Genomic DNA, 21,044 nt, shown 5'->3' on the forward strand with positions numbered 1-21,044 from the left:
AACGATTCATAAAAGGGGGTGGTCAGGTACAGACTAATTTGCATGTAGCCAGGTTCTGAGCTGGGATGGTGCAGTGAGCTAAAAAACGGTGATGGATCAAGCCCTGATCTTTTGACTGGGTATGAGTGTTCTGTTTAACTCAGATGCTCTGTCCATCACCACCCCCTTTCTGAATTGTTTTGGCCACTATAGGAGTGGCAGGGTATGCTCAGACATGACTCCCTTGCTCACTGCACCATCAGGATTCAAGCAAGCCGGGCCGAAGACGGCTGCAATGCCAGAAACCGGTCCCTGGAAGCTTGTTTTCTTTCCACTAGAGAATTGGCTTGGTAGTTTGGTCTGCCCTGTTCCCATGATGCACTGGGCCAGGGACAGACTAATTTGCATGTAGCCAGGTTCTGAGCTGGGATGGTGCAGTGAGCTAAAAAACGGTGATGGATCAAGCCCTGATCTTTTGACTGGGTATGAGTGTTCTGTTTAACTCAGATGCTCTGTCCATCACCACCCCCTTTCTGAATCCTACCCCATAGGTGAAGACACCGAAGGGCTGTGCATTAGTGCCGTCTCAACAGAGGCCCGACTGGCACTGAGGGTGAGCCTGCTGGGGAGGAACCAGTCAGGGCATATCTCGCCTCCTTGGGGCTATAAAGCGCGCCAGAGGGAATTGAGGTCTGAAGACTTTATGCAGGAAAGTGTAATATTCCTGCATTTGACCTAGAGTTGCCCTGGCTCCAGGATATCTCGGGAGGCACGAGGTGGACTCCGGAGAATGCTCGGCAACCGAAGGTTAGGAAATGGCATCGGGAACAAACTCACGTTTTGCCCGTTGGGGCTTCGGAGCCTCCCTCAATGTTGACGGAGACACCCCTCACCCGAACAACTCCTCGACCGATCCCTGGACTTGGACAAAGACTTACGACGCTGTGGTGCCTCAATTAGTCGCGCACCCAGATGTTCTATTCAACATTCTCTCAACACCTTCGGCCGATGATGCTGACAGGAATCACACTCCTACGAGTCATGGTGGTCTCCCAGGCACCACAAACAGCTGATATGAGGATATGTGATTGACATCTGTCTGCCACGAGATCCACAGGGTTTAAACCCTGATGCATTGTCAAAAAAGCACACTGTTTCTCAAACAAAGTGGAACCATGTGTCTTGTAAGAGCGATGTTGAGATTCCACACTGGGGCAGGTTGAAGTCTTGGAGGAATACCTCTTTTGAGTCCTTCCATAAAGGCCTTAATAACAGGCACTCTGAAAAGAGACAGATGTTGTCTATTCTGAAGGTATGCGGCTATTGATGCGAGATGTAAGCATATAGATGTGTACGCTAAATGTAACCGTTGTAAATGCAGGAAATAGCAAATCATATTTTGAACTGAAGCATCAAGCGGGTTGATATGGCTGTTATTACAATAAATAACAAACCACTTCCATTTTGCTGCATAGCATGCCCTTGAAGTAGGACGTCTAGCCTCCTTGAAAATGTTCATGCAGTTTGGTGTAAGATTCAGATAGCCAAACTCTAAGACTTCAGGTGCCAGATCGCAAGGTTGAGATGTCTGGGATCTGGGTGTCTTATCTCTTCACGGCTCTGTGTGAGGAGATTGGATAAGAGATGTAGTTTTTGATGAGGAACTACTGAGAGCTCCAACAGGGTGGGGAACAAAGGTTGACGGGCCTATGTGGGAGCTACTTGGATTAGTGTGAGGTACGTTTGCCTGAGCCTCTGAACCACTAGTGGAATGAGTGGGAGAGGCGGAAAAGCGTAGGCAAATATCCCTGACCAGTTCAACCATAGTGCATTGCCTTTGGACAATGGGTCTGGACATTTTTCATTTTGGTGTGTGGCGAACAGATCTATGCCTGGGAAGCCCCACATCTGAAAGATCGGGAGGAGAACTTGAAGGTGGAGTTCCCACTCGTGAATCTGTTGGCTCTGTCTACTGAGCAGATCTGTGATCTGATTGTCTACTCCTGGAAGGTGTTCTGCTAGGAGATAGATTTTGTGATGTATGGCCCACCTCCAAATGGCCTGTGTAAGGTGTGAGAGTTGGAGAGAGTGTGTCCCTCCCTGTGTCTGTAAATAATACATGGCTGTCATGTTGTCTGTCCATATCAGGACAGTTTTGCCTATGAGGTGAATTTGAAAGGCTTTGAGTGCTAGAAATATTTCTAGGAGCTCTAGATGATTTATGTGAAGTTGCTTTTGCTGCTGACTCCAATTGCCCTGAAGTGTGTGCGTTTGGAAATGAGCTCCCCAATAAGTGAGCGATGAATCTGCAGTTAGCACTGTCTGTGCAACTGGGTCGGTGAAGAGCTGCCCTTTGGAAAGGTTTTGTGGATTCCACCACTGCAGAGAGCGGAGTGCCGTCCACCAACACCAGATCTGATAATAGACCGTGAGACTAATTAAACTGACGTGCTAAGCATTCCTGAACGGGACGCATTTGAAGTCTTGCGTAGGGAACTATTAAGATGCAAGACGTCATCATTCGTAGTAACTGCATAAATCCCCAGCTGGCAATGAGTGGTGGGGAAGGAACTGGGAAATTAGAGCCTGAATTTATTTATTATTTATTTATTTCTTTTCAGAGTTTTATAGAGCGCGGACAAGACCCTTGCGGGTATCAGAGCGCATTACAGTACATGTGAAAGATAATGATAACATAAGTCCAAAAGAGTACATATAGCCAATGGGCAATCATAGAGAGGGGCATTGGAAGTGACCTGGAAAGTGAAGAAATACAGTACAGGACAGAAGTAACAATAAAAATAAAAAAAAATTTAAATGTTGCGGATTCTGGCTGGATTGGGACAGGCTAAAGCTTTGTGTGTATCGAGAGTGGCTCCCAAGTATGTTTGCGTGTTGGAGGGTTAGAGATGGGACTTGGACAGATTTATTGTGAATCCGAGATCGAGGAGCAGGTGTACTGTTTTTTCAGTGTGTTGCTTGTGAACTGGCTTTGATGAGCCAGTCGTCTAAGTATGGAAAGACGTGATTACGTTGTATTTGCAGATGAGCAGCGACTACTGCCAGGCATTTGGTGAATACTCTGAGCGCAGTGGTGACTCCGAATGGAAGCACTTTGAACTGGTAATGTTGTTCCGCTACCACAAACCTGAGATATTTGCAATGAGCGGAATGTATTGGAATGTTGGAAGTACGCATCTTTTAAGTCTAAAATAGACAGAAAATCGCCTTGCTGAAGGAGTGGGAGCGCTTGTTGGAGTGTTACCTTGTGAAAATGGTCAGAACGGATATACAGATTTAGGCCGCTGAGGTCTAGTAAAGGTATGAGAGAGCCATCCTTTTTGGGTATGAGAAAGTATAGGGAGTATACGCCAGGCCCTTGATACTGTAATGGAACTGGCTCTATAGCTCATTTCTGCAATAGAGAGAAAACTTCTTGTTTGAGATGGTTAAAATGCACTTGTGACACTTTGTGTGAACTTTGGCAATGTTTGGGGGATTGTCTGTAAGCTCCAGGCAAAAACCAGATTGGATAATTTGTAGAACCCATTTGTCGGCAGTTATTGTACTCCAGACGGGCAGTGTTGGACTTGGTCCTGTTTGCAGGGTCATCCCTGAACCTTTTGCCTTCCTCCTGTATTTTGTCTGACGTGTTTTTGTTAGTTTTATGACTCTGGGCACTTTACCACTGGTGATCAGTGCTAAAGTGAATATGCTCTCTAGATTGTAAATTGATGTATGGATTAGTGATTCCATGATTGGTTGGTTTGGTTTACTTGTCAGACCCTAGTACAGTGCACTGAGTGTGCCCAGGTTCTTGTAAACCAAATACTGCTAGTGGGCTTGCAGCACTGGTTGTGCCACCCACAGAAGCAGCCTGTAAAAGCGTGTCTCAGGTCTACCATTGCAGAGCCTGTGTGCAGTCTGGTACTGCCATGTTGACTGGGCAAGTGCACCCACTTGCCAGTGCCTAAACCTTCCCTTCTCTGCATATTAATCACCCCTATGGTAAGCCAAGGGCAGGGTGCATTGTAGGTAAAAGGCCACGCCCTGATGTGTGTGGCATGTCCTAATAGTGAATTACAGCCTTTTTCGTTTTTCACTATTGGAAGGCTACCTGTTCCCCATAGGCCAGAATGGGCAGTTTGATTATTACATCTTATAATCCTAACTGACTCAGGGAACTAGGTAAAAATTCGAGTTTAGTATGCTTGAACTCAGAATGATAAAATGCATCTTTTAGTGAAGTTGGTTTTAACATTCTGTGTTTTAAAATGCCACTTTTAAAAAGTAGTTATTTTCTTGTCTAACCATCCAAGCCTGCCTCTGCTAGGTTGTGTATTCCTTGTCTGGAGTTTGAGTGACAGGGGCTGGGGGATTCAGGAGCCAGGGTGGGTCAGCACAGGGCTGAATAGAGAGATCTGCATGCAGATGGGAGGGAGGAGTTGCACCTGGTACATGAATAGGATGTGCCTTCCCTCCACAATGCTGGCTCCACCTTCTGTGGTGCCTCTGATGTCCCTACCCTGCACTGTGAAAGGAAAGAAGGAGTCATGTAAACAGAGTGCTCCAGGACTGACCAGAACTGGTTTGGACTCGGCAAATGCCTCTCTGCCTTCAGAGAAGAAAGAGAAACTGTGAATAAAAGAGGGGACCCGGACTCTAGAACTTTGGGAAACAAGAAGAAACCTTTGCTGAGGAGAGGAACCAGAGAGAGAGAATATCCCTAAGCTGAAGTGTTGCTTGGGGTCTGCAGTGTTTGCCTTACTGCCAAAGAGAGAGAGAGAGGAACTTTGTGTGGACTTTCATCAACTTGTGAAGGATCTCCAAGGGCTTGAGAAAGAGCTTACCTCCTTCTGAAGTCTCAGGGACAACAGACTTCACCCACCAGCTCTGCAAGAGTTCTTTGGAAGTGCCTGCAGGTGTGTTGGGCTTTCTGAGGGACGGCGTGTCGCAAGGAGCTGGAAGCGTGACTCATGAAGGAGAAACATGTTGCCGACCTGCCGCAGTCGCTTCACAACGCGAAAGCGCCTCGCATCGCCGGAGAAGAGGATCGACGTCGCACCAGACGGCGCCGCATCATCGGAGAAACGCGTCGCAGCCAAAGTCGCTGTTGTCGCATCGCTGGGAAAGCGGGTCGCCACTGTAAGCTGTCGCATCGTTGCCGAAGCACCTCGCATCGCCAGAGAAGAGAATCTACGTTGAATCAGACGCCGCCGCATCACCGGGATGCGTGTCGCAGGGCCTGTCGCGGCTCAGAAGAATGGTTGAGTCGCTGCACGGCCATCGGGCATGCACACATCGTGTCGCATCCAAGAGAAGATGCCATATTTGTTTCATTGCACCAGATCTTCATTGCATCACAGCGTTGCGGGCGCATCGCCACAGAAGCGCAGTAAGAAACCGACACATCAACTCCCCTCTCAGAGAAGTACCAACGCATCCCCTACGCATCAGTAGGGACCCGACGCATCACCGTTCTTGCGTGTAAGGAACCGACGCATCACCTTCCCTGCAACACTTTTGTTGTATAGCATTACGCATCCTAAGGTACATTGACTCAAAGTGTCGCATTTACCATCTAAAGAGAACTAAGTAAATCCTACCATTTTAAGTACAGTATTGTGGATTTTTGTCATTTGTGGTCTTGTGGTAAGTCTATATAAATATACTTATTTTTATACCATAACTTGTGTGGTGTCCATCTGTAGTGTCGTCACTGAGTTACTGTATGTGTTCACAAATGCTTTACACACTGCCTCTGAGATAAGCCTGTCTGCTCGTGCCAAGCTACCAACGGGGTGAGCAGGGGTTATTTTAGGAGTGTACCCCCTTGCCCTGACTAGACGCAAGGGTCCCTATTTGGTCAAAGGTACCTACCTCTACCAACTAGAGAACCCCAAATCTCACAGGTAGAAATTGAGAAAGACGACCCCTGACAGGTGTGGTATGATCGGGGGTGGAGGAGTCAAGTCACTGTTTGTTGGCTGCAGGGGAAGTATGTGTTGAGTTACCTTTACCTCTTCCCTTGCCGTTATTGCCCCAAAATCCTCCTCTAAAGTAGCCTTGAGAAGAGGGTGACCGATTGTTTACTCTGTAGGAGGTAGAGGTGTTGTCCAAGGATATGTTTTGTGAGCCCCCTGTAAAAGGAGCAGCGAAAGGAGCGCCGATTGGAAGTAAACTGCAGAGCCCCCATGAATTTTGCAACCTCTGTATCCTTCTTCATTTTTTCTAAAGAAGTACCTGCTACAGGTCTGAATAGGTGTTGCTTATCGAAGGATAGATTTAAAATGGAAGCCTGGACTTCGGTTTAAAACGTGAAATTCTGAGCCAGACGTGCCTTCTTAAAAGAACGCTAGTGTTAACTCTACGATCTGCAGTATCAGCTGCATCTAAAGCACATCTAAGGGATGTATTAGAAATGAGCTTTCCTTCCTGAATTAAATAATTTGCTTTATTTTTATGTTCGTCTGGCGAGATTTGGAGCAATATTTCCAGCTTGTCGCAATGAGCCCTGTCATAACGTGCTAAAAGAGCCTGGGTGTTGGCAAAACGTCAGTCATTGGCTGCCTGTGCAGCTACTGTCTTGCTAGAGGCATCTATAAGTTTCGATTCTTTATCAGGAGGAGGTGCATCTCCTGTGGTTTGAGAATTTGCTCTTATGCAAGTGCTAGAGACCACTAGGGAATCTAAGGAAACTTGACCCTTGATGTAGATTGGGTCTGTAGGTGCCAGCTTATGTTTTTTGTCTACTCGGGTGTGGCAGTCTTCGCACGCACAGGGTCCTTAAAGATTTTGTCTGCATGTTTGATCATACCCTTGAGCATGGGCAGTGTGTCTGGTGCTCTTTGTGAAGAACTTATGGTCTCAAAGAGAAAATCCTCTTCTAGGACCTCTTTGTGAAGTTGGACCCCATGGTATTCGGCAGCCCGAGTAACTCTATGTATCCTACATTGTCGTCTGGTGGAGAGGGTTTTGAAGGGTAAAGATCAGGAACATTGTTTGTATCAGGATTTGTATTGTAGTCAGTCCATGGATTAGGACTAATGCCTCCTGGTACCTCCCTATCCTCGTTATTTTGGTGGTCAGGTGACTGCGGTGAATTTGTAGGAGCAATTAACAAACTTGGGTCAAGTGGGGAAGGAGGGGTAAGAGATGGAGGAGAAGGAGTTTTCTTTTTAAGAGGAACGTGGTTCCTGGCTTCCGTTTAACTGGCAGTTTTACGTGAATATGTCCAGTTTTTTACTTAATCACTAGTTCTTTCTGTTTCGGGTCCATAGAGGAAGGCAGGACGTAGAAATGAGGCTCCTTGGATGGGGGAAGAGCTGTTTTGTCTTTCGGCGCCAGAATTTTTCGGATCCGAAGATTTAGGTTTCGGTGCCAAAGTGATGGTCACGATGACGTGCTTGGATTCATGTGCCGAAGGTTTTGGTTCAATGCCCAAATGAGGCCGACTCGATCTTGAGTGTGTTTCGGTGCAGAGTCGGAAGACGGGCGTTCGAAACCTTATCTTGGTGCCGATGTTGGCATGAAGGCAGAGGAGGGCCCGGAGCATTTTTCTTCCACATATTTGGGGGCAGAGGAGTATCAGTACTCACTGTACGCTGACCCAGCGGAACGTCTTCTTCCATGTCGGAGTCGGCTTCGGACACGGAAATGTGTTCCTCCTCTTCCTCGCTCCATGTGCGTTGAAGACTTCATGGTCGGAATCTTCTTCGAAGATATCCAGTGAGGAGCCTCCCCGTTGGTGCATTTTGTAATGTGGGCCTGATTATCACGGAGTGTCTTCTTGGATCTCAAATATTGGCAGGCGTCGCAGTCCTGCTCGTTATGTTCCAGGGTTAGACACAAGTTGGACACTTCGTTCAAGTGGGTGTGCAGATACTTAGCGCGACACCCGGGACAGAATTTGAATGGAAACCGTTCCATCTACTGCGAGCTGACACAGTGCGGTTAGGCCCAACGGCCCTCCACGAATTTTCCGATCGAAGACTTTGAACAAATATGACAAGTAGAGAATTGGAAACGCGATCGAGAATCAATACCATTGAGAGTAGTGGGTTGCGCACCGAGGGGAACCCGAGAAACGGTTTCGAACCAGAGCACAGCAAATCACGTCCGCACCTGGTGGCGGAAAAAAACGATCTAACAATGGAGTCGATGCCCATGCGCACTAACACCTAAAGGAGGAGTCACCTATCTCGAAACTACAAAAAAGACTTCTTCAAAGAAAAACAAAGTGCAAACATCCGGACCCAACACTAGATGGCAGGCTTATGCAAAGCACGTGATCTACCGCTCACATGCCTCAAACGCATGCTTTTGGTCTGACTTTTCTCCCTTCATTATCTCCTTCCTGATACAAGATTAATAAACAATCTTCCTGACTGTCATGTCTTTGTTTCTCTGTGACAGCTAGAAGTGACTTGTTGGTTTCTTTACACATGCGGGCTAAGTGGCCCTTGCAACCACATTTCCTGCACTCCCTATTGACAGCATAACAAGACTTCGAGGCTCCATAATGGAAAGTACTCCCAAACGGAGGTATTTAATTAGTCACTCCCCCATTTCAGAAACTTGTTACATATTTTGATGTTTGAATTGATGACACCAGTGGTCTTATGAAGATATTTGTTATCCACCTCAGATACCTCATCTCCACCCCTCGCCATATCTTTCTTACACATTCCCCTCAAACACGATTAGGATTCTTCTTTGCTATGGTGAGTGCATCCTTCAGAGAAGGATTCTTTGCCGCCCATAATGGCTCTTGTGTCTTTTTGCTACAACATTGAACAATCAACTGGTCACAAATGAGTTCTTCTCTCATTTGGGCAAAAGGACACTTGAGAGAAAGTTCACGCAAACTTGACACAAAATCATCCATTGACTCTCCTGACTTTGGTGGGCGAGTATAAAATTTGTATCTTGACAAGACAATATTCTCCTCTTCGGCAAATCTGTGGTCCAAATGCAATTTTGTTTCTTTATACACATCACTGATAGGTTGGTCACTAATATCAAGCGCTTCAGGAAGAAACAAAAAAATTCCCAAAGTACTCAACAATAAGGCTTTATTTAGATCTGATCTAAAGTCTTGCCCATCCAATTCAATCAATAATATTTTTTGAATTTATATATCTAGTTAGATGATGTGCTATGATGAGGAAAAAATGAAGGAGGAACAACAATTACTTAGGATTCCACCTGGGGTTTGTAATTTAACCCCTTCGACGCTGATGACGAGCTCAGCTCGTCATGAGGTACGCCTCTCGTACGATCATGATGAGCTGAGCTCGTCATGTAACGCGGGTTTTTGAAAAACCCAGCGCACAGCCGGAAAACCGCTAGCGCGCATGAGGTTAAGAGTTTTTGTGTGAGCTTAATTTTTTCAGCTGTATCGCGAGCATTGTGTGGATGGTGGAAATAACAATGGGATGTTTAATTGAATATTGGGGAATAGTATGATGTATGACCACAGAGATGAAGCAGCCAAGGGGTTTTAAGAGGCAAGGCTATCTCAGTAGGACATCTATAGCACTTCACAAGGTACCCTAAAGCTTACACCCATGACACAGTAATTGAACTCAGGAGTTCATGTACTTTGATATTCAAATCGGACACTACTGAATGGAAAGATAACAAATGTGTGTGGACTCAAACCTAGGTGAGCTGGCCTGTACATTTTTTTAATTTATACTTATGCATTGTTAATGTTTAGTATAACAAGTTGTTGTTCTGATTACATTTTAAACGCAGATCCGCCTGAGAACCTCCTTGGATTCATACATTTGATCAAGCTCCCCGCTTTGAAAAATGCTATCCTGTTTCAGATTGTGCCACACTGGGTATCTGAGATACACACAAAAATATGTAATGGGAAATATTGATAGATCTTAATTTCTATCTGAAATTCTGGGCAAGTGTCATAACGTCTTGTCTAATAAGACACCGTACAGGGCTCTTGAAATTCAGCTATCAACCATGAAGTAAATCATTTAAACTTTTTACTGCAACAAATATTTCTAATGTTGAATAATTTCATTAATTTGTTCAATGTTAACAACAAGGGGGCCGATTCACAGAACTAATCTGAGACAAAATCCAAAACGTACTACTTTTGGTATTCACAGAAGGCACTTATGATTTTTGGTATTCACAGAAGCACTTACAACTCCTTATTTTACGTCCGCACTTGGGCCGGAATTTCTGCACCCAGACCGTACTCTCTGCAGCCGGACCGTACTCTCCGCCTCGAGCCGTAATCTCCGGCTTGTGCAGGATAAAGTGTAATCAAAGGGCCGTATTGCAATTTTACAAAAAGGAACATTAGGAATGTGTGATAAATGGTAGAGAAGGTCATGAAAAACAGTTTGGGCGGGGAAAAGGGTACGGCCAGACACTACATCATAACCCAGCAAAGTTTTCTCCTTCGCATCATGGTAGATGCAGTGCACAATTTGCGCTCCCCTCAGGGTTGGCTGCTCACTTACCTGGGATTCTAAATTCGGGTTCTGGCTCCTCTTTTACACGTATTCCTACTTCACTGTCGCAACCCAATGAATACACACCAGTGACAACTGGATCTGAAGGGATCAGAAAGGACCATGAGAGTAAATGAACCACTGAGAGAATGACTCTCCTTTTATTGGAATACAACTTTAGAGTATAAAAGTACAGCGTAGTAAATAATAAGAGAGGGCTGGAAGATGATAGAAAGTGATTATAAAGTAAAAATTGTTAGAAGCTAGAATGTTTTTTTTTAAAGAGGGTTTCTCTCTAAGAGAGCAGACCCATTTGTGCTGGGGTAACTCAAAGCGCGGCAGACTTCTGGTTGTGCAATGTTCAGTGTTTGGTGAGTAGGGGGAGAAGGTATTTGTGTGTTGCATCAAACATACTAATATCCACCCAGGTCCTGTTCAGTGATACTCACACGTGTTACTTGCATCAGACCGCTGCTCCTCCTGGAAATGAGCCTCTTCCTCATGTATGTTCATTTGTGGCGGTGTAGGGGCGACAACGGTTTCACCTAAAATACAGAGAACACACCTGAAGTGAGCCTTTGATATAAAGACACAGCATCTTCTGGTAAAATTTCTGATAATAGTTACTCCAATCTAGTCTGTCAACAAAGAGAGAATGCAATATCCCATCAAACTCTTCTTACTGTCCTGCCGCTAGTTTCTAATGCAGACAGAGACAGAACAAGTGGTTTGGCACATACACCCTCACTGAAGGGAATTACAGCCATCATTCAAATTCTTGCGACTACGGTGTTCGAATGTGTAGAACCAAAGTGAGTGGCGCGTATGGGAGTCTCCTAAGTCAAAGTGCCCCCTAAACGAGAGGATCAATCCCCTCCTGAGGCAGCCCCTGAGGGTGGACATGTTACATCTTCTCTGATAACTAAATTCACTCCATCAAATCAAGTCAGGTTGACTCAGCTCAACAGATGACATTTACCCCCAATTACCACTCTAAGTTTGTAAATATAATGAGTTAATATGTGGAGTAGCATGATGTTATTTATGTATGTATTTGCATATGAATGTATGCCTGAATGAATGTGGTGCCTGAGCGTATGTGGTGTTTGCATAGCGTGATCCCAGGCAAAAGGCAGCGCTGTCCAGAGTCACAGACGAGCATCAATTCAACAAGTGATGAGAGAGGGGTCTGATTTGTGAGTTGTAAGCACGCTGTGATGGAGTGTTCTTTAAGGAGGGGCATCTCCAAACATTCCCTTGAGACAGTGACGGGTGGTGATCTTTGAAAGTAGTGGAGTGTGATACCCTTGCTGAACTTTGGGAAGATAAGCAAACGAGGAGGTTGTCTTCCCTCTCAGAAAACATTTATAAAATGTGGTTGAATAGCACATTTTATAGCGTAATTTTATGATACATTTGCTAAAAAGCCAAAGGGTCAAAAAGGGCACTCAGGAAATATCTATCTACTTTCACAGTACCCCAAAAGTGTCTGGCCTTCTGCTGGAATGTTGCAAGTTTGCCCACTCTAAGAGGTTTCGAGGAAACCAGCGGCAAAATCTGCGTTTGTCAACCCAGTTTCCCTTGAAATGATTAAAAAGCCACATGTGACGTGACCGTGTTTTTGCACTAAAATACCATTTTGCCTAGAGTATCCTCCAAACGGTGGAAGGCACTCTCTGGCATTCCAGGTCACATTAGCTTGACCAGGGCTCTGACTTCTGAGATCCTGAACTGGGCTTCATTGCACAGACTGCCACTTTCACATCAAACCTGTGCCTGGGATAGCAACGAGACTGCAGCCTGTTCCTTCACAGCTTTCGAACTGCCAAGCCAGGGCTTCCCTGAAACGGAAACAAGCATCCTAGGACCAGTTTTGGGGCATCACCCCGTATCAGCCGGGCTAGCTTGAACCCAGTGTGGGCTGGACTGTGCCCATGAGAAACAGGGTCAAGACTGATTTGCATATGGCTGGGTCCAAACTGGGGTGGCATGGTGAGCAAAAGAAGGATTGATTAACCCAGAGCTGTTGACTGGGGGTGAATGTTTGATTCATTGAACCTTCCGTTCATCATTTTTTGCTGCAGCACTTTTTGCCCTAAGAGGGATGGCTATGCCTGAATGTGGGCCCCTTGCTCGCTGTGCCACTGGATTCAAGCTAGCCTGACTGATGAGGGGCGATGCCCCGAAACCAGTCCCAGGATGCTTGTTTAATGTCCACGGAGGACCTGGTTTGCCAGCTCGGGCTAGACTGTTTCCATGAAGAACAGGGTCAAGAAAGATTTGTATATGGTATGGTCCAAACTGGAGTGTCATGGTGAGCAAAAGATTTAGGCCAGATCTGTTGACTGGGATGAATGTTTGATTAATTCTGAATTCCGTCCATCATTTGTTGCTGCAGCACTGAAAATATGACATGGCACGCTCCCGTATGCCATGCTAAAAGACACTGCATGGGCTAAATATAAGTCACCCCAACAGAGGGCCTTGGAGCTCAACGGAGGGAGCATTACACCACATGTGAGGAGATATCTACATGAACAAATATGTCAATGTAATTTCTAGCTCCATTGCTGGATATTACAAGTGAGCGAGGTAGCCATCTAAAGGTATATACCGAGCACTGGTCAAAACAAGTTTCCCAGCTTCATAATGGCATTTGGTATCAATGACTTCGTATTAATAAACCCACAATGATTCCAGTGAGGGATCTATTAATACATGCACCCAGAGGGTGCCTTAGAGGTACCCCTGAACCCCACTAGTACTCTAGTGTGCTGGCTGACTAGTACTGTCCAGCCTGCCACCACAGACAAGTTTGTGGCCTGCACCGCTCTCAGCGGTCAGAACCAATGCCTGCTCTGGCAGGAGGTGCTAACACCTCCTCTATCAGAATGACTAGTAAATTAGCATGTTAAGGCAGGGAGCTTCAAAGAGCACACCACCTTTTATATGCGAGTGTGGCTTCCCCCAGACCTGGGGAATGCCACCCCCTGCCCTGAGACCCATTTGGCACCAAGACAGGAGGGAAATTAGCTATGCAAGGAGGTGTGTTGAACTTCCAGGCTAGTCACACCCCTAGAGTGGGCTACCTGAGCTAAACTAGAAAATTAGGACACAGATAGACGATTCGGCATCTGGATCCCGACGGGGAACACAGCAGATCAGAAAAGAAGGCATTTATCCTTTAAGTATGTGAAAATAAGGACGCCATGGGGATTTTTAGCACCTAATAACATTGGAGTAGAGGAAGAACATGCCCGTTCTTTGAAGAATTGACCCAACCCTGAGGAAGTTCTGTTGGATGAAACGCGTTGCCTGAGGTGATGTACGCATGTCATTTCAAACTACAAATAAAGTGAAATTGGAAACAGATACATCAAGACTCCCTGTTCAATATTTTTGTGCCTCATGGATTTGTGATACTGATTGTATTTTACAATTGGATTTAATATAATTATATGATCCTTTTCATCTTGTGTTTTTTGAACAATTGTACTATTGCTGTAACTTCTAAGTAGTGGGGTAACGAAAGGTTTGAGCATTACTATGCCTTTCAACCCTAGGAGAGCGACAGCCAAGAAGCCGTCTTAATGATTTTGAAGACTTTCCAGAGGCTCACCGGGCCTGGTGAGTAAAATATTTCCTTAAAGGTCTACACGCTGGTGCTCAAAGGGGGAGTGACCCCTGATTTGTCACCGATATCTGGTGAAGAGAGCACAGTCACTGGAGCCTAAGTCCAGGAGCACTAACTAGCACACCAGTTCATCTTAGGTGTCCCTCAGGTGGGCAGGGGGTAAAGGTATGGTCTTTCGAAATCCACATATGGCAGTAGTGGTTTTTCAATAGGGGGCACACAAGGTTATGGGAGAAACCACAGTGGGCACCCTCTGTCCCATGGCTAGTGGACTACGAGCCTACAAAAGGGATTGTGACTAGGGATAGATTCAAACTACATTCCTTTAAAGCCAGACCTATTGCATTGCCAATGCTTGTTAAAAATATATATATCAGTTATCCCTACAACAGGGCTATCGAGTCCTAAGGCAGGATGCTGTATATTACAAAGTAGGAGGTGTATTTCTATATATCACAGTAAAAAACCTAAATCATAGTTTTTACTGTGGAGAAGATAGTAGCCCAATTAAGGAGTGTTATGTTATGTTATGTTATTTGGATTTTTTAAGCGCACAGCTGCCCCAGCTAAGGGGCGTCCCGGCGCTGTATCAAAAGGTAACATAACTAATATCGCAGAGAAAAGTGGGGGTGATTAATAGGGCAGAGGAAAGAAATGTGTGACAAGTCAGCCGTGCTAACTTCTGAATGGGAATACTACGTTGATACTTTAAGGTATGAAAATATCCATTACACTAAACCTGACTTGTTGCCCAAGTCAAATTTAATGTAACCTATAAAGAAACGCAACTTTTAGAAAGATGGCGCTCTGTTGCCTAAGTTTTGGCGTGTGACTCCCTTGCCCTGACTAGAGTGGTGGTTTCTGCCTGGCTTTGGCGCAAGCCTTAGCCAACCGGAAATCCTATTTCTAACATTGGTAGGCAGCGGAAGGGATCCGGATTTGTGTTTGCGCTGTACCACAGCAGCAGCTGGCTGCACCACAAAACTCTGCATTTTAGATAATCACATTTAGGGGATTATTGTTTTTAAGTTTATGCTAAAAGTAATTTCTTGGGAAATGTGGTTCTTGTGCACTGTGAGTTAGGTATCCCTAGCTCTGGGTGGTTTTCTATCGCCTAAGTGAATTTTCTGGATTCACCAGAGGGTGGGATCTAGTGGTAGCAGCGTAATAGTGTCCAGTCCATTTGTTCCCCGCCCCGCTCCCAGGTTTGGTACCTGTGTCACGTGTGGTCAGGTTGAGAAATCAGGGGCGGTAGAAACTGCCTTACCAGTCCGAGGGGGGGGGGGTGGATGAATGGTGTGTTGCACTGAACAAGTGAGTGTGAGTTCTCTGGGATAGGGAGCTTGCTGAATCCTTTGTGAATTGTGTACTCTTGATTCAGCTCAGACCGTTAAGTCCCCTGTGTTGCACGTGTCCCTGAGCGTCCTGCCAAAATGGAGTCTGCTTTTATTTTCTGTGGTCTGCTTAGATACAGTATGGATGAGTTGGTAGAGTTCTGTGAAGAAAGAGATATAGCAGTGAATGGGTCAGACACCCCGTCCAAACTGAGGGACAATCTGATCCTATGGCAAAAGGATGACTGGGAACATGAGCACAGTGTGAAAGAGAGGGCCCGGGCCTCACACCATGAGGGTGGTGAGTCTGAGGGGAGCCCTGAAGAGTCTGAAGAGGAGGAAGAAGATGACAGTGCATGGATGCCAGCAGATAGTGAAGACCCCATAGATAGGGAGTCCCTTGCTGGGTCCAGTAGCAGAGGCAGTACCTCATCCCTTTCCCAGTCCCTGTCCCCAGAGGAGTGGGTAGATAGGAGGGAAGAAAGGGAGCACCAGCTGGCTTTGGAGAAGCTCAGGTTAGAGCATAACAAGGAAATAGCGCAGCTGGGTGTGCAGGAGAGGATGGCCGAGACTGAGAGGGCCTTTGCCAGAGAGAGATTAGCTCAGGAGGGTAGATTGTCCCCTGAGTGAAGTTATAATTTTCTGGATTCCCCAGGGAGGGTTGAGTCCAGTGGTGGCAGCTATATAGAGCCCAGTGCAAGAAGTCCCATTCCCAGTTCCCAGAGTATGGTGCCTGTTTCCCAAGAAGAGGAGTATAGGTTGAAATTCAGGGACAGTAGGAAACTGTCTCACCAATCTTGGGAAAAGTTTGAGGATGAATGTTATGGGACACTGATTGATTGGGTACGAGTTCACACGGAAGATGATTTTGACGTATTGGTTGGAATGCTTCTCAAAGAGCACCTGTTCAGTTGTTGTTCGCCAGGGTTGCGCCAACACCTGTTGGAATATGGGTCTACTAATTCAGAGCTCCTTGCATGGGAAGCAGACCGCTTGGAAAGTGCCAGAGGTTCTGAAGAGTCATTGGTGAGTGAGTCCAAAAGTAGTGGTTCAGATATCTTCCAGCCCAGCGTGGTGGAAGAGGTTCTCAGTAGCCCAGCTAGGTCCCAGTATAGTGAGGGGGGTGTAGAGGCTTACTACCTGTCTCAGAGGAGCGGGAGTGAGTGGGTGGCTGAGAGTCCCCAGATACCTGAAGCCCTATCTCAGAACCTGGGTGGTTTCTTTAGGGAACACCAGGTTGGGGACCTAGGATGTCCTGTTAGTCCATTTGAGGAAGATTACCTAGTGTCTAGGGAACCTGAAGCATCTGTAGATAGAGCTCCAGTGGTTCTAGTGTCCGGCAGTGTCACTCCAGTTAGGAGGGCACAGGAGTCCGAAGTGAGGAGTGAATGGGGGATGTGTTCCCCAGTGGAAGAAGCAGTGGGTCAGGACTACCCAGTTGGGCTAAGTTTCCGTGTAGTGGCCATGGTGACACCACTTTTGTTCTGGGGGATCTTCGCGCCCTGTCAGATGGACAGGGGACGGGAGATCTGCGCCAGACAGACGGTCACACAACATGGTGTGTAAATCCCCAGAAGTCCTGGTGTGCCAGGCACTTATTCCTCCAAAGGTTCTAGACCAGAGGTTGGAAGGCCAGGTTCAGGATCCGCCTGACCTGAAGGGTGGGACATCTGTAACCAGCGTCCTGACCAGTGCTTCTTCCAGGGGTACCACTCAAGTTGGGAGGGTGCAGAATTCTGGAAGGGGTGCAGAGGGTGGGAGAGCCCGCCGCTGCCCCCAGTGCAACCTGAGGGGTTAAACTCTAAGTTGGGAGAATGGCGTTCTAAGGGTACCCCTCGCAAGAGGAGGAGGAACCCTAGACGGAGAGGTAGGGGGAGGAGAGCCTCCCCTGAGACTCCTGGTCCGCCTGATGGTGTAGACCCTAGGCTGGAGAACCAGTGGCAGTCTAGCCCTGTCCTACAGACAGGAAGAGTGGAGAAGGGCTACTATGTACCAGGGGTTACTACCCCCACTCTGTGAATAGGCAAGGACCAGTGGCACCTGGGTGGCCTAGGGCCTGGTCCTGGCCGCCGACTGCTTGGGAGTACCAGTGGGGTAGCCCAGTTGTTCCAGATAGTGGTTGTAGAAGGAACCCCATGGGTTCACCGTGGCGTAGAACAGGAGGGTGTGCCTGCAATTGCGGGCCCGCGTCCGTGTTCTATCGCCCCAAGCAGGGAAGCCCATCACGGTGGTGATTGGTCTACCCTGCAATATGGCTGGAAGGGGGTTGTGTTGGACTTGGCCCTTCTGGCAGGTTTACCCCTAAACTTTTTGCTTATGAATGTGAATTGGTGGTAGTGATTTTTGGTTTCTGTGCACTTTACCACTGTGTCCCAGGGTGAAGTGCGTGTGTGTAGTGAGGTTGGCCTGCCCTCCCATAGGAATGCATGGGGAATGTATGTGTCCATGTTAGTTCCTGATGCGTGGGGGGTGCAAGCTCGAGTTTGGTATGTGCGGACTTGTGTGATTAAATGCTGCGCGATAATGTGTGCGGTGTGAATGTGTCTAGTGTGTAAGTGCCACTTCTAGAAGTTGGTGTGCCTGTCCAGTGAATGTGCTGGCTTGTGATTAACTGGAGCTGGCAGGTGAGCCTGGCTCCAGGAGTCAGGATGGGCCTGCCCAGGTGGTGAATAGAGAGATCGACAGTCAGATGGGTGGGAGAGGTACACCTGGGACCTGAATAGGGCTGGGCTTTCCCCCACACAATGCTGGCTCTGCCCCCTGTGGTGCGACTGATGACCCTAGCCTGTCCTCTGATTGGGGAGAGGGGCTGAGCAAAACAAAGTGCTCAGGAACCAGTTGTATCTGGTTCGCCTCTTGCCTGGACCCTTGTAGACAAAGGGTTTTACTGTATAAAAAGGGGCTGCGTCCCCTTGCAAAATGTTCTCTGTTCCTGATCCTGACTGGAGGGGGGCCTGCTGCTGCTGGGCGCCAGGAGAACCGGCACTAGGACTGCCTTCCTGCCTGGAGGGCCCAGTGAGCTGGCCCCTGGGCCCAGCCTTGCCCCCCCTTGCCTTTTCCTTCCTAAAGGACTTTTTGCTTTGCTATACTTCCCCTGATTTGGGGGGTGGGGGGACCCTAGTGCTTGGGAGCGCTTTTATTGTTTCTGCAGCCCCGAGTTTCCCTTCCCTGCCTCGAGGGATTCCCTGGCGTGGGGCTCCCCTTTGTGCTTATTTACGAAGCAGGTGCTCACCCTGCGTGTGGCCCCGCAAATTGGCCGAATCTCGGCACGGGTGCAACCCCGTTTCTTTGCCGCCCCTTTGTTTGCTGACTTCAAGAACAGGTGCCCACCCCGTTTTATTTATTTAGTTGACGGGAGCCCACCCCTTATTAAGGAGAACGAACAACCGCCGACGCAAAGGGAAAGTAAGGAGGGCCACCGCTCTGCCTGCGACGACCCGGAAGTGCAGGCGCTACAAACAGGAAGCGGACGGGAGCCCACCCCGCGCTCCTGTGCCCCGAGGAAGATTGTGGCGTCATCTCCTGGGACTCCCCTAGCGAGGGTAGAGCCCCCGCAGCCCAGGAGAGGAGCAGCTGCCTGGAGGAGCAGGCGGGGCTCCGATGTAGAAAGGTGAACCCGCGGCAAGGAGAGGACCTCCGCGAGAGAGCAGGCGGGCTGGAGTGGCTGGCGGGGATCCTGTGCAAAAGGGAGAACCCCACAGCCCCAGAGAAGAGCCACCCCAGGAAGCAGTGCCGGACAAAGAGTGAAGACCGCAGCAGCAGGAGTCCCGGTGAGTGGGGCTCCGTTTGATCCCCCAGCCCGACCGCGAGTGAAGAAGACCGGCAGCAGGAGCCCCGGTGGGAGGGGCTCCGGTTTGGCAGTCGGGGGGGGGGGGGGGCATTTGTTTACTGAGAGCCTGCGAGGCTCCCCTGAGGCCCCAGTTGCGTCTCTCGAGCCCACGAGAGGCTCAGGTGGCATTTGAGAGTTCGAGTCCCCCAATGAGGGACTCGAACATTTTGAGGGGCACTCCTGAGGGTAGAACGGCCCCGGTTGGCAGCGGCCCACTCCCCTAGTGGGCGCATCTTTATTCAGAGCCCACGTGAGGCTCTTGGGCATTTTCTTGGTTTCTGAGTCCCCAGAGGGGGGACTCCAACGTCAGGGGCATCATTGTTTAGAGCCCACGAGGCTCACCACCTCCCATGTTGTTTTGGGCCCCCTTTCCTGTGTGAAAAGCCCAGAGGAGATCCCCAGCTGCCTAGCACTTAGTGGGCAGCTGCTTCATTTAGGCTTTCCCCAGGAACCCCTTGCGCAATCTTCCTTTGGCTGCCCTGACATTGTGGACACAGGGCGTCCTAGCCCCTGAGAGGCCAAGTTGGCCTAGGGACAGTTCTGTTGTTGTACCCTTGCGTGGGGTATGTGTTTATGCCCTCTGTGATATTTTAGCGCAATTGTGATTTACCTGCCTAATGTGATTTCTGCATCATGTGTAATGTTTTATACCTCTGAATGTATGTGATGCTTAGGTGGTTGGTTTTACTAGTATAGGTATATTTGTGTGTTCCTGGTTCCCTGCGTAATATTTTCCTGAGGTGGTTAGGGTTGCGTAGGTGGTACTTACCTGTTACCAGGGATTACTGGTTGTGTGCTCTATTTTCTATTTTGTGCTACAAATTATTATATGTGCTATGTCCTAAGTGCTAATTCTAACAAGTATCTTAGTTCTAAAAGTGCTTATTCCTGACAGTGGTCCATGTGGCCCTGTCCTGTACATATATCCCCTGTAAACTCAGCCCGTGCCTAATGGCACATTGTAAAGTGTGTGTTTTTATCTAATGTGTTTGGTATAATACAAAGGCTATTTTTATATATAACCTTGTGTGGAGTTTCCTTTGTGGTGGGCCTTGGGTGTTGTTGCTGGGTGCGCGCGCAAACACTTGACTCACATTGCCTCCGAGTTTAGCCTTACTGCTCGTGCTACGTTACCAAGGGGGTGAGCAGGGGTTATCTTGGCGTGTAACTCCCTTGCCCTGACTAGAGTGGTGGTCTCTGCCTGGCTTTGGCGCAAGCCTTAGCCAACCGGAAATCCCATTTCTAACAACTTTGAATACATGAGTTCTGGATGTGTGCTGTACAAAACCTTTTCTTGAGTTTCATTTAATAAATTCTATTGTTTCTCCAATTATAATAGGAACCTCGACCACACAGAAGGTGCACGGGTCAAATGAAGCCTCTTACTGAGATTCTGAGTTCATCCAACATTCATTCTCACATGTATGCGGATGACACACAATTGTACCCAAAAGTCTCCTCCCCTGATGACATCAGATCTCCTAACTCAACTCTACAAAAAACTCAGCCCTGGCTTGCAGAAATCCACCTCAAACTAAACACCCTCTAGATTGAATTCCTCCTAATCGCTCCTCCCAACGAGTCACCCATCATTGAGGAATGGCTGTAACAATTAACAGCTCTTAACTGTCAGCCCCAAGTTATCGACTCAGCGAGTTCTCGGAGAAGAACACTCAACAGGAACCTTAACATATAGAAGCATATCAGTGCCGCAACCAAAGGGGCAAACCGACAAATGAGCACCCTGAAAAAATTAAAACCCTTCCTCCCCTAGCGACTTTAAA

At 47.6% G+C, this 21,044-nt stretch overlaps 1 protein-coding gene across 2 annotated transcripts in view; it reads right to left on the reverse strand.

Annotated features, from left to right (window-relative positions):
* LOC144822047 (uncharacterized) overlaps positions 1–21,044 on the reverse strand; it is a 123,129-nt gene that overhangs the window by 21,629 nt on the left and 80,456 nt on the right. For both annotated transcript variants that reach the window (XM_078679116.1, XM_078679115.1), the window contains exons 7-8: positions 10,913–11,008; positions 10,473–10,565 (exon numbers count right to left, since the gene is read on the reverse strand). In XM_078679116.1, coding sequence (XP_078535242.1) covers positions 10,473–10,565; positions 10,913–11,008 — 189 coding nt within the window. The remainder of the gene's footprint in view (positions 1–10,472; positions 10,566–10,912; positions 11,009–21,044) is intronic.

The sequence above is a fragment of the Lissotriton helveticus genome, chromosome 3_1 (genome assembly GCF_964261635.1).
Source record: "Lissotriton helveticus chromosome 3_1, aLisHel1.1, whole genome shotgun sequence".
In the NCBI taxonomy this organism is placed as follows: domain Eukaryota; kingdom Metazoa; phylum Chordata; class Amphibia; order Caudata; family Salamandridae; genus Lissotriton; species Lissotriton helveticus.